General features: G+C 36.2%; 1 protein-coding gene across 3 annotated transcripts in view; it reads left to right on the top strand.

The window, feature by feature from the left end:
• hapln2 (hyaluronan and proteoglycan link protein 2) overlaps positions 1 to 13,090 on the top strand; it is a 43,201-nt gene that overhangs the window by 19,668 nt on the left and 10,443 nt on the right. For all 3 annotated transcript variants that reach the window (XM_028793996.2, XM_051923309.1, XM_051923310.1), the window contains exon 3: positions 11,300 to 11,656. In XM_028793996.2, coding sequence (XP_028649829.1) covers positions 11,300 to 11,656 — 357 coding nt within the window. The remainder of the gene's footprint in view (positions 1 to 11,299; positions 11,657 to 13,090) is intronic.

The raw sequence follows: 13,090 nt of genomic DNA, 5'->3' as shown, positions 1-13,090 counted from the left end.
AATAGACAGGGAAGGGAAAGGAAAGCTAATGTGGCTCAAAAATGACAAGTTAGAAAATGTACACATGGCTTAACATTCAGTTGCATTTGAGGGCTGTACCAGCACTGCGGCCCTCAAAGGGCAGAGTTCAGTAGGAAGGTTCTAGAACCTTCTCAGTGCATTTCAGAGTTATGGGGGCTAAAGGCTGTCTAACCAGTATTGGGCAAAAGGCATAAAACTGGTGTGGACAGAACTCTAGTCCATCACAAAGACACTCACAAACACAGAAACACATTCACACATCGAAACACATACACACACACAGACAATTTGGAATTACTATTAATATAACCTAAACAAAAAAAAAAACGGTTGTAATGAATTCCTTCTGTGCTTGAGCATGTCTGGCCATTATAATTTTCACAAATTAGAACTTGCAATGCAGTTCAGTTATGGCAAATGTTAGGGAATCACAGAAGTGAAAGGAAAACTTTATTGCAGCAAGTGACCATTATTGATATCAGGTGAATGTGGCACTCTGATGGTAAATTATAGGGTGACCAGATTTTCAAAGTTCTAAACCAGGACACTTGTTTAGCATGTATGCCCACACATAAACCCTTCCTTCAAAAAAAAAACATTTTCACAAATGAACATATATGATTACACACAGTGTTGGATGAAATTTAACACAAGTTCTCAATCAAGCTTTCCCTATGAGAGTGTTGGAAAATTTGGAGATTCATATATTCTATTCTAAATATATTCTAAGAATGTTTTGGCAAAGCAGTGTTTTATTAGATGGGCAGCCTGTTAAAATCAGGGCATTTTCATATTTTTCAGTTATTTACACATAGCCTGAAACTAGAACTGTTCATGTCACCTAGATTTTTGGTCTCCTTAGTAAATTACAGTGACAGTGTAATAATGAGTCAAAATAATCTGCAGATAATTGTGTGAAGTCCTGAGACTTCGTGGGATCCTCTCAAGGTTACTGTATATCATGACCGGCCTGTACACTGGTACTGTGAACCTCTGTGTTTTTCCCAGTTGATTCTGGGGTTCATCAGGGGTGTGTTCTTGCCCCTACTCTGTTCAGTGCTTGCATGGACTGGGAGTTCGGCAAGGTTGCGGGGTCGAGTGGCTGTGGGGCATCTGTTGGAGAAGAAAGATTCACTGATCTTGACTTTGCCGACAATGCTGTGATTTTCACGGAGTCAATGGAGGCTCTAATCGGGGCTCTCAAGAGACTGAGTGAAGAGTCTAAGTGTCTGGGCTTGATCCAGGCCTTCAGTGACCTCTTAGGCACAGTCATCAGCAGTGTGTCTGTTTGTGGAGAGAGTGTCAACCTTGTCGAGAGGTTTACTTACCTTGGCAGTGACATTCATATCCTCACTCGTTCCTGCGAGCACCAAGCTGGACTTAACAATAGAGGGTTGCAGTCCAAAGACCACTTAGTCAGCCGGTGACAGACTTCCTAACTCATGCATTAAGTCTGCTGGTGTTTCATGCATTAAGTCTGCTGGTGTTTCATTAACTTGAATTGGGGATCTGTTTGCCATCAGTAGTGACTATCGAGGGTGAAAAAGGGGAAAACCTACAAAATACACAAGCTGGTGTAACCCCTGTTAAGGTAAAACTGAAACAGTAAACTAATTTGTAGCTGAAGTCACACAGAATGTTTCTCTGTTCTAAGATAAATACATTATTATATATGCAAATTTGCAAATTTGTCAAATGTTTTTTAATGGGAGATTTTGAAATTTTAAAACTGTGTGCAGCATGATGTGTTAAAATTGAACTGTCTTGACAAATTTCTTTGAAAAAGAAGTGAGACCCATTTCAACAAAATTGGTCCACAATTATTTCATGCGGACACATAGATGGACAGACAGGTAGACAGAAAAAACAATCATGGCTGTTGCAAATGGTGCAACACAAATTTTATGCAAATACACCTAAAAATGGTAAGGACCAGGGATTGAATGGACGAGACAAAGAATACTCTCTGTCACTTTGCTCTCTACATGTTGTTCATTTTCCCCTGGCTGGATCACACCCAGAGATCTTGTTCTATTCATTTGAATGTTTCTTCTGTTTGGATGCTTTTTCCATTTTTGGGTCATAATTTTGCTATGATTCTGTGTACTTTGAAAGTTCTTGGACACCTGTTTCACGTTGTATTATTATTGTTTTTAGTTATAATTAAAAATAACGATGTTGTTTCTGCTACTGTTTTATTTATTTATTTATTTTATGGGCACCACCATATCACAACATGGTATTATTAAAATAATCAATACAATGATATAAAAAGTGGTGTATCAGACATCATCTGAGTCTGTGGATGTCTTTACAAAACAATCTTACGTTTGTGTGTTTTCTGGCTGTTGGGATTTAGATTCTCTGGTTTCTGACTGTTTGCATTGTCTCTTCAGTACAATTCTAGATAGATAGATAGATAGATAGATAGATAGATAGATAGATAGATAGATAGATAGATAGATAGATAGATAGATAGATAGATAGATAGATAGATAGATAGATAGATAGATAGATAGATAGATAGATAGATACTTTATTAATCTATCACATTTTGGTAGCTTTGAATGATAGGAACGATCTCTGATTTCAAGTTTGGCTTTGGTTTATGTTTCCTATCCCGGTCATTCACATTTCTCAATCTGCCTTTCCTAGTTCAAGGCATAACACCTTTCATCTGGTACATCTCTCCTGACATAGACAATTTCTGTTAATCCAAACAAGGCAATGGACCATTTGTTTAGTGTTATTTTGTTAATTACTGCCACGTGATCTACCTTGCTCCTTTTGTTAAATTTTTTCATATTTGTTGTTTCAAAAATACATCTATCCTCCTAATTATACTGTGGTGGTTATATCCTTAGATTGTTCTTTAATTGCTATGTTATAGGCGTGATGTAGCATTAATGTTGTGTTATTCATGTTCACAGAACAGCACATACCAATATCCAATACAAGCTACTAAACCAATATACTGTATACAGAGCAGAATAACACTAGAAATTTGAGACTAGAGATTATTCAGTCCATCAAACTTGTTTATTTATGTAATTGCTAAATTGGTCCAATATCTCATCCAGGTACTTTTTAAAAGTTGTCAAGGTTTTGCTTCAACTACATGACTCAGTTGTTTATTTCAGATTCCCACAACCCTCTGAGTAAAGAAGTGTTTCCTAGCTTCAGTCCTAAATGCATTTCTGCTTAATTTTCATTGGTGTCCTTGAGTATGTGATTCATCATTAAGTTGAAAAAATGGTGCTGGATCAACTTAAATCAATGCCTTTGCAAATTTTCATAGACCTGGATTTGGTCCCCACATAATCTCCTTTGTTTGAGACTAAACAGATGTAATTCTCTGACTTTGTTAGAGTAGGATATGTCTTTAAATCATGAATTGCACTTGCTTTCTCTCCTCTGCACAGCCTCAGGTGCTGCTATGTCTTTCTATGCAGTATGTGACCATAACTATCAATTATTTAATGGCTGTCATAGGCTCCCCATAGGTCTGTGTCAAAATATTCACTAGTAGAAAACTGAGCAGAATAAGAAGGTGAGCAAAGTGTTTTGATTATAGTAGACAAGGGGAAAATATTCTCACAGGTGGCACAGTGGTAGTGCTGCTGCTTTGCAGTAAGAAGATTGTGGGTTCGCTTCCTGGGTCCTCCCTGTGTGGAGAGCGCTTTGAGTAGTGAGAAAAGCACTATATAAATGTGAAGAATTATTATTATTATTAAAAAGCCAACCTACCCAGTAGAGAGGGGCAAGAAAACCTTGATATATGTGCATTTATTTAGGTAAATATAGGGCTTTGTTCTTCATTTTTAATGTATTATTGCTATAAATATGAATTAGCCAGTATTCATGAAGAGTATGTCGAAGGATTATGCTGAAATTGATTAATTTTTGAAATAGATTATACAGTACATATAGTGGGTTTTTTTTATCCCTCTGTGTGATTTATTTGCAAAATATTTCAATAATTTAGCTGTATCAATCATGTTCAAAAGCAGACAGAACCTACATAATGGCCTTCAGATTTCCTAACAAGCTTTTATTAATCAAAATCACTTACTTTGGCATAAAAGTGTCACTAATTACTTATATCAAAAAACAATTAAATAACACTTTACATTATTTAAACATTTAGTAATGTAAATTTTACAAGATAACCACTATTATAATTCCTAAACAAGCTATATACATAAAAGAACACAAATGCAGTGTCCTCAGTCTCTACATGTCTTTACTGGTAATAGATAGATAGATAGATAGATAGATAGATAGATAGATAGATAGATAGATAGATAGATAGATAGATAGATAGATAGATAGATAGATAGATAGATAGATAGATAGATAGATAGATAGATAGATAGATAGATAGATAGATAGATACTTTATTAATCCCAAGGGGAAATTCACATACTCCAGCAGCAGCATACTGATAAAGAACAATATTAAATTAAAGAGTGATAACAATGCAGGTATACAGACAGTCAATAACTTTGTATAATGTTAACGTTTACCCCCCCGGGTGGAATTGAAGAGTCGCATAGTGTGGGGGAGGAACGATCTCCTCAGTCTGTCACTGAAGCTGCTCCTCTGTCTGGAGATGATACTGTTCAGTGGATGCAGTGGATTCTCCATTATTGACAGGAGCCTGCTCAGCGCCCGTCGCTCTGCCACGTATGTCAAACTGTCCAGCTCCGTTCCTACAATAAAGCCTGCCTTCCTCACCAGTTTGTCCATTATAATGTGATGCATTTAATAGATACGGAGGAAAATGATTCTCATTGTATCCAATCAGAGGATGAATTGATTGTGTATATCCCTTCCACACCTGTGGAATGCATTCAGCATATTCAGAGGTAATATAAAATTCAAGTTCTTCTTCTGAGCAGTGTGCTTCCTCATGGCTAGTAAAACAGTAGATGAGCTCAGTGTGACTGTGGAGCACTTCCATGTCTTTCCCTCCATATTCAACCAGTCCCCTTTCTGCAGGTAAAGTAGCATTTAAAATTAAAAAAAATTATGCTGCTAGCTGCTCTCTATTGACATTAATTAGACTCAATATGAAATATGACTGCCCAGGAATGAATAGCTTGTTAAACTGTAGAGACCTAAATATAAGGAATTCGTCCAAACAACAAGGGCGAATCAGTAGACTGCAAGTGGAATACCTTTTCTAGCTTCACCGAAATGTAATTTAAATAATAAGTTTTCTCCACAGTTTAATGGCCATTAATTCAAATCTGAAAATACACTTGCCACATTCTGCAGTTCCATTTGTTAATTTTGCGTCTTTAAATAGATACAAGTATGTGGCTAGACAAGAATTTTTTCATTTTAAAACTATTTACTGCAACAGAAATTAAAAGTGCCACCCTCTTATTGTTTTCATTTCGTGTTTAGGTCCTTGAAGCTGCTGTCTTAGCTCATGTGATTCCCCTCTGCTCTGCAGACATTCTAAAAGCCTGAATAGGATCATTTTTAAAAGTGCCATACAGCATCAACTGTAATTCTCTTTGTGATTTCCGCTCTACTTCTGAGATCAACAAGGCCTCCAAAGCAAACTATTGTTAACTGAACTATTAGCTTTTCTTCAAAAGAATGTTGTCTAAAATGTCACGAAACATTTTATGAAAAGACTAAGATCTCTTTGTATTCTACAGGATGTGTCACTTTGGAGTACTCTTTTAGCTCTTATGTTTTGATGCATGGAATGATATAGTGAAACAAGCTCTAAAAATGCACTTGAAATTAAAAAAAATAATAATAAATAATTTTCGTCTTTTCTAATATTAGAAGCCTGCAGACCATTTAAAACATAAACACATAAATTTTAACTGTTTCTCTGTTAAAATATTTAATCACTTGTAATTTGCATGTGAAATCAGTAGAATAGTCAAATTTTCTGAATTTTACAGCCCCAAGTTAAATGTCCCGACTTATATGTCAAATGTTTGTACCATATTGTAGATGTTAGTGATTTCTCATTTTACTAATGTATACAGACATTGCACAGCACATGATATTGTACATGTATAGCGACCAATCAGACGCCTTGTGATTTTGAATCTCTCACCTCTATCAACAAACAAGTTGGCCAAATAGTTAGCTTTAGCCATACATGCACCCTGAGAAAGACATCAATTAGCGGCAATTGAAAATTACAATCCTCAGACAAAGAGTGCCTCTAGCTACAGAAAACATTACAGTTCTGCTTTTGTAAATTATAGAGGAGTTATAGCATCGGTGATACTGTTAGTAGCATTGGTGACTGTGATGTAACATTTGTAGTTACAGGTTGGTGTGATATTTTAATTAATTCTGTGTTGGTGTAAAATGTTGGTTTGAGTGGCTGGTTTGTTTGTTGTATGTAGGAGTAAGGTTTAAATGGGCATGCATTGTAGTATGGGCATTGTAGAAGAAATATTGAAAAGGAGAAAAGTAAATACACTGTACAGGCAAGCAGCAGAACAACCAACACTGTTGCTGCCAGATTAAAGGAATTATGGCTGAATTTGCACTGTAATGTTGTCTCAGATGCCCATTTAAGCAGTTAGCAGCAGCTGTATCCTAACACTGGAGACCAGGGCCCTGCAAAGCCATCTGGCAGATGTACTTTGTGTAGCAGTCAGGTATTCTATGAGGTTAGATTTGACCTGAATGTGCTACCCAGCAGAATAAGGAATTATACTGGAAGTCCTCCTGAGTCCAGGCTATCTTCAGTTAGGTGAGCGTGGAATCGAGGGAGTAGCAGAAGGCTTGTCTAGTACAGAGAAGGACAAGAAGTTGGAGGAGGAAAAGAAGGAGACCAAAGGAGAGGTTGGAAGGAGTAATCCAATAATTTGCTAGTTTATGTAAGTGGGCAGAAATAGTTTGACGAGTGTTAGGAAGGCTCATAGTTTTTTGTTATTTTGTTGTGTTTCTTTACACATACACTCTTTTAACATGTGTTTGTATACTCTGAATGGATAGTAAATGCCCTTAATATTACTCCTTTGCACCCTCTTTGTTCTGTTAGTGGTGGAAAACCAACAGATTAGAAAGGACTGGGACCAGGATATTATACACGTACAGACTCCCAAGAGACAGTGGGGGATAATTGAGTGAATAAAGCAAGCAGAGGTCAAAGCCAGAGATTTAAAAACACTAACGTCAAAACCAAAATGTAACATCAAAAACAAAGTCAGGGACAACAGCAAAAAGTTGATAACAAGGAATGCAGAAACACAGCTTTTTAAGAAATACTAAAGCAGGTGACCTATCTTCAGACTTAGATAGCTTGGAACTATAATGGGTGATCTTGGTACTGTTACTGGGGTGATGTCACAAGAAAGTACTCTTCAAGGGAATTCTCAGAGATTTGTCATAGAAATGACTGATGCAAAACTCACAAAGTGGTGGTGCCCATGGCAAAATCCAATGGTATATCAGCAAGATGCAAATAAATGATTAACTTTGAAACTATGTGTGCAATACCAACATTAATGTATTGAAACCTTCTAAATAGACATGGATCCAAAACCATGCAGGAATGAGCATAAAAAATGATCATGCATAGCCAATCATAAAATCTTTGTTCCAAGCAGATGTAGTACAAGGGTGTTGTACCGTGTTAGCCATTATGAATGTAGTGAAAAGTCAAGCAAAATGACACCTTTTATTGGCTAACTATAAAGATTACAATATGCAAGCTTTCGAAGCAATTCAGGCCATTTCTTCAGGCAAGATGTAATAAAGAAAGTGGAGTTCCCTGTGTTTATATACACACTAGGGCAAGAAACAACATTGGTACTCACTCACTTAAAGATGGAAATAGCATGTCCTGAAGGACTGATTTACAACTTGTGGGCTGAAGAAATAAAGGCACCGCAATAGGGGCAAGACAAAGTTTTGTCGAGGTAAATGGGCAGAGCTCAAAAACAAAGTAGATTAATGAATACTACGAATACTAAAGCTCAAAATGTGAATAACATAAAATCAATTTACATAACCAAAGCCCTGGATTCTTAGGAAGATTTTTCACTAGCCCAACACACACAAGACCCCCCACCCCACAACCTCCAGAAACTGGGACACTGTGTGTACCACACCACCCTCTTATACAAGTAGGATGCAATAACCTGTCACATGACTACCAATGAGAGCAATGATTGTATACAATATGGCCTGGCCATGAAAAAACACACAAACACAAAATGCCAATGCAAAAACATAAAAATATCACAATGATAATTATTAACTAAATACAAAATTAAAGGAAAATGACAAAATAAACACAAAAACAATTTGCATGCACTAAAACTCCAAAAATTAAAACACATTCTTGGTACAGAAATTGCTCAAGATTACCCGCTGTTGATCACAACATCATTATATTAATAAAGTATCTATCTAATCTAATTTAATCTAATCTAATCTAATCTAATCTAAATCACCCTCTATCCCCATTATGGTATGACCAGGGTTGTTCTTCTGTTTATTTTTTTTTTATTATTTGTGTTTTATGTTATTGAATATGTTTCTGTTCTTTTATGCATTGTACTATGTTCTAATTACAATTGGCTTATTAACTTAGCATTTTTTATTGTCTTTTTATGCAAAATTTGTTAGTTATTTTCCTAGTCCTTCATATGCCATACCCAAAGAGGAGGGATGCCTTATTTTTACCCTCAGCCAGTACTGGTGCGGTATTAACTTCTGCTTGTGCTGTTAGGCTCATTTTGAGTTTCTTGTGAAGATGTTATTATCGTGGCTTGTATAGTGATTCTTCTTTTTAGAATTCTTGCTCTTTTAGCTCTTTTGAGTTGTCTTTTTGAGGCAACCTTTTACTTTTTGAATTTTTTGCTCAAAAAACTGTATTAGAAAGATAACACTTTTTTGCTTTTTCCCTGGGCCAAGTGTTTTGAATTTCAAACCTTCATTGAGATTTGTGGGCAAATATCACAACATCCCCAACACCCTTTTAAAGAATTATATTAACTCTGGAAGAATCTGGTAGGAAACATTTAAAGTTGATTAAAAAGTATACTCACTCAAGTATATAAAATACTTTTGACTATTGATCAATTGTTAGTTTTGGGTTAAAAGAACTTGTGCTGAAATCCAGGTATAATTTGCCTTCAGAAATGTTATTTTAATGCTTTGCAGATGGGTCCCGATTTTTATTATTCCAGCATGATGAATCACTAAAACTGTTACAGGAACACTCCAATCAAAAATTATATTTTTGAAATGTTTTTTTAACCATTGACAAGAAAAAAGTAATAACCTCATGAAAAATGGAGATAACAATGCATACATTTTTGATAAAATACTGTTAAATAAATACCAATAGAAAATGAAAGTAGTCCACAAACAGAAAGCCCCTTCACACTGGATCGTGCTTTTGAATTGATGACTTGCCTTTCTCTTCATTCATTGGTCGACTCTTGTCTTTAATTCAAAGGCATGAACCCTGTGTGAAGAGGCTTTCTGTTTATGGACCACTTTCATTTTCCAGGGGTACTTATTTAACAATATTTTAGCAAAAAAATCATGTGTTTGGCATGGTGTGAACATACAACTGGATGACTTGACTTGTGAATTATGCAACATGAGTAACAAGAGATTTTTTTCATGAACATTATTGATATTATTTGCTGTTGTCCAGTGCTGGTCACCATAGGTTCATGGTCTTTCAGAAACAACGTTATCTCAATTCAACATAAAAAACGTGAAATTAAAATTTTCTCTTGGCCATCACTACAGACTAAATGGGGTAAGTAACATATTAAAAAATGTAATTTTTGGATGGAGTCCTCCTTTAAGTGCATTTTCACATTTTTTAAAAAGTTTTCTTCATCATTACTGTATTGAATTGATTAAAATTTATTAGAGATTCACATTTTTTTTAAAAATCCTAAATTATTGTAAATAGCCTTAAACCTGAGCTGTCTATTGATACGCAGTGGTATTCATCCTGTGTGCAATAAACTATTCCTAAATAAAACAAGTGAAACGTTCATCCTATTAAATTAAATATAATTTCTTTAAAAAAGACAGAAGTTTTCACTTTCACTTTCAAAGTAATGCACATCATGTACTCAAATTAAGAAGATCAAAGCTTTCTCATAAATCCATTTCAAGTGTAACTATCCACTGACCTTCACTAATGCTCCGTTTGTTTAATCAGAATTAAAGTTGTATTTATGTGATTCTTTTCTCGGTAAAGTGGGTGAGAACAGGTTACCTTTAAGGTGAGTTGCATGCAGCGTTCATTGTCCTCATTAGATATTATGGTTCCAAAGTAATGATTTAATCCTTAGCACTTAAGGTGTAATTTGTAAATCAGTTGTTAAATGTGCTTGAAATGTTGTTATTAAGTTCGTTAGGAATGAATAGAGTTTTCAAATAATTTATTTAAATTTGGTGTGTAATATATCTGAAACACATGATCATTGGCCTTTCTGTTATTGTTTAAATTGTCATGTTTGAATCTACTCTCTCTATATAAAATCCTAAGCCTAAAAGTGCAACGATTTTGTGCAATGATTTTATGTGACTTTTTATGTCATGTTTTTTGTCACACTTTAAATCAGGCTTATTTTAAAACCTACATATATATGATTGGTATCATTCTTTTCAGAATTTATTGAACTTTAATGTGATGTTGTTAGATTTTCAGATTCTTATTATAAACTAAAAAAATATCCGAGATGACACTTTGTGCCAAGACATTTAACCATGCCCGGGGCCAGAAATAAAAGACAAAGAGTAGATGACAAAGACAGCTGCTGTACAGGCTTTTACATGTTTGAAGCACCGCACGAGATGCAGATCATGCGGCACGGCAGCAGCAGCAAACCAGCAGCTGATCGAGCAAAGAGGAGGTAAAAAAAACTGTATTTGTTTCCCTTTGTATCACCATTTAAAAGGGGGTTTCAGAGGAGCGACTGTGTCTCCTTAGGGTGCATTCAGACCCCCTCTTCACAACACAAGCAGCAGAGATGCGAATTGGCTGCTGGCCAGGGGGTTGGCGAGCGAAGCGAGCAGGGAGTAACCCCCTAGTAGTTTATAAAATGGTGACTTCAACTTTATAAGTTGCATGTTTCAAGATTTATAAGCTGCTCTTTTAAATAACTGATCATAAAATAAGTTTCATGTTGATATTGGCCTGTGGTCTTCCAAACCCTAAGAAAGAAATGAAATGTACTTGAACACTTTGGTTTGGCTGCTTTATGTTTTAGTAAATGACATCTTGCTGAAGTTCTGTAACTTTTTTCTTTTACAGTGCGACCTAAAGGCTTGCATTACCTGGTCAGGCCAGTGCAGACTGAGTTTTTCACTCGCCGAGGGGCTAATGTTACCCTGCCCTGCCTCCTGCGGGTCAAACCCAACAATTATAAAGTGAAGTGGACAAAGCTAGAGGAAGATAAGCTTGGTGTGGAGAACCTCATACTGATTACCAATGGCGTGCAGCAGCGAGGTTATGGACCTTTGGCAGTTCGTTCCAGTTTGCGCAGGGTGAACCCAATGGAGTCTTCTCTCCACATCACTGATGTTTCCTTGGACGATGATGGGAGTTATCGTTGTGAGCTCATAAATGGCCTTGAGGATGAAAGCATTACACTGACTCTGCATCTTGAAGGTGATGAGAGGGAAAGGAAGGAGTTGGTTTGGAGTCTAAAATGTCTTCTGTGAAAATCTTCAAATTGGCATGTTGTCTTTAGTTATGTTAGAATGTTTTTATGGCAGGTGATACTGGCTGGCCAACTCTTAAAAAATGGGTGCACACTATTAGAAGATGGTGGTCTCTTAGTGTTGTAATCATCTGCACTGTAATTGGCCAGATTTAAACATTTTGCTTACAAGCATACAATATACAGTATGCTAGAGTTACAAAACACAGTACACAGATAAAATTTAGTGTCTATATATTCCCTCAAATAAAACTTCCGAAGAACTGAAAATTGGGAGAGGAATTTACACAAAATTTGTAAAGTTACATGAAAAATTACAGACTTGTATAGTATTGTACAAGCTCCCGAAATTAGCTGATGGAATGGCCGGGCCTGCTTCTTCACAGAGCCTTTGACTGTGGTTCACATCTTGTTGCAGTCATCATCAGCCCAGATTCTCTGCATGTTTGTGTGTTTTTTCACAATGTCCTCTGGTAATTAGTGCTTTTAAACTGGCCAAGTGACGTGTGTGTCAGTGTGCCATCAATAGACTGTCGCACTCACACATAGAGCAGTGCACGCAGGACAGACTCCAGCTCACACCTTCTTATACTGGATGATGCAGTTTTGCAATGGATGAATTGGTGAATATTTATGAGATTGGTTTCTCAAAATGCTTTCCTTCATAGCAATCCATGTTGTCTCTAGCCCTCTCTGTATCACCATCAAAGTCCAACCAAAGTGCAAAGATGAAGGCACAAGAGGAATAAAAATTCATCATGGAGTGATGCCTTCTTGAATCTTAGAGCAAAAGAGATCACATCCCCATTGAAGAAATGCCCTGAATAAATCAAGCAAACGTTCTACATTTTCACTGAAGGTAATATTGGAATTTAAAATTTCACAAGTCCATGAAACGGTCTGAGGAATGGGAAAGCAAAAACCTTAAAACTTACCAAAAACATTCACTTTGAAGCAGCAATGATTCTGACTTTAAAAACATGCCTTCCACGTTTCTGCGGTTTATTAATGGCCACAAAAGTAAATTGGAAGTGATACATTTCATCACACATTCTTGGCACTATTTCTCTTGAGGTGAGGTTATATTCCTGTTCACTTGTCTGATCATAGTGACAGTCATGGGTGGAGGTTTCATACAAATATGGAAGTAAAACGGCACAAAACCACACTGAAGCTGTTTAGCACAATATTTCCTTTCTATTAAGATGATTAGAAAATACACAGATATGTGTTGTAAAACTAAAATGAGAAAAATCAAGTTTTTACAATTTCCTCTTATGGAAATCCCAGTACTTGTAGTTACCTTGCCAATTATCTGGAATTTCTAGAATGTGGCAGGCTGTATACATTCTTCGCCAACTTGACCATTTTGACTCTCCAAG

Source organism: Erpetoichthys calabaricus, chromosome 2, assembly GCF_900747795.2.
Source record: "Erpetoichthys calabaricus chromosome 2, fErpCal1.3, whole genome shotgun sequence".
In the NCBI taxonomy this organism is placed as follows: domain Eukaryota; kingdom Metazoa; phylum Chordata; class Cladistia; order Polypteriformes; family Polypteridae; genus Erpetoichthys; species Erpetoichthys calabaricus.
The sequence above is the reverse complement of the archived record's forward strand: the minus strand, read 5'-3'. Positions and strand labels throughout refer to the sequence as shown.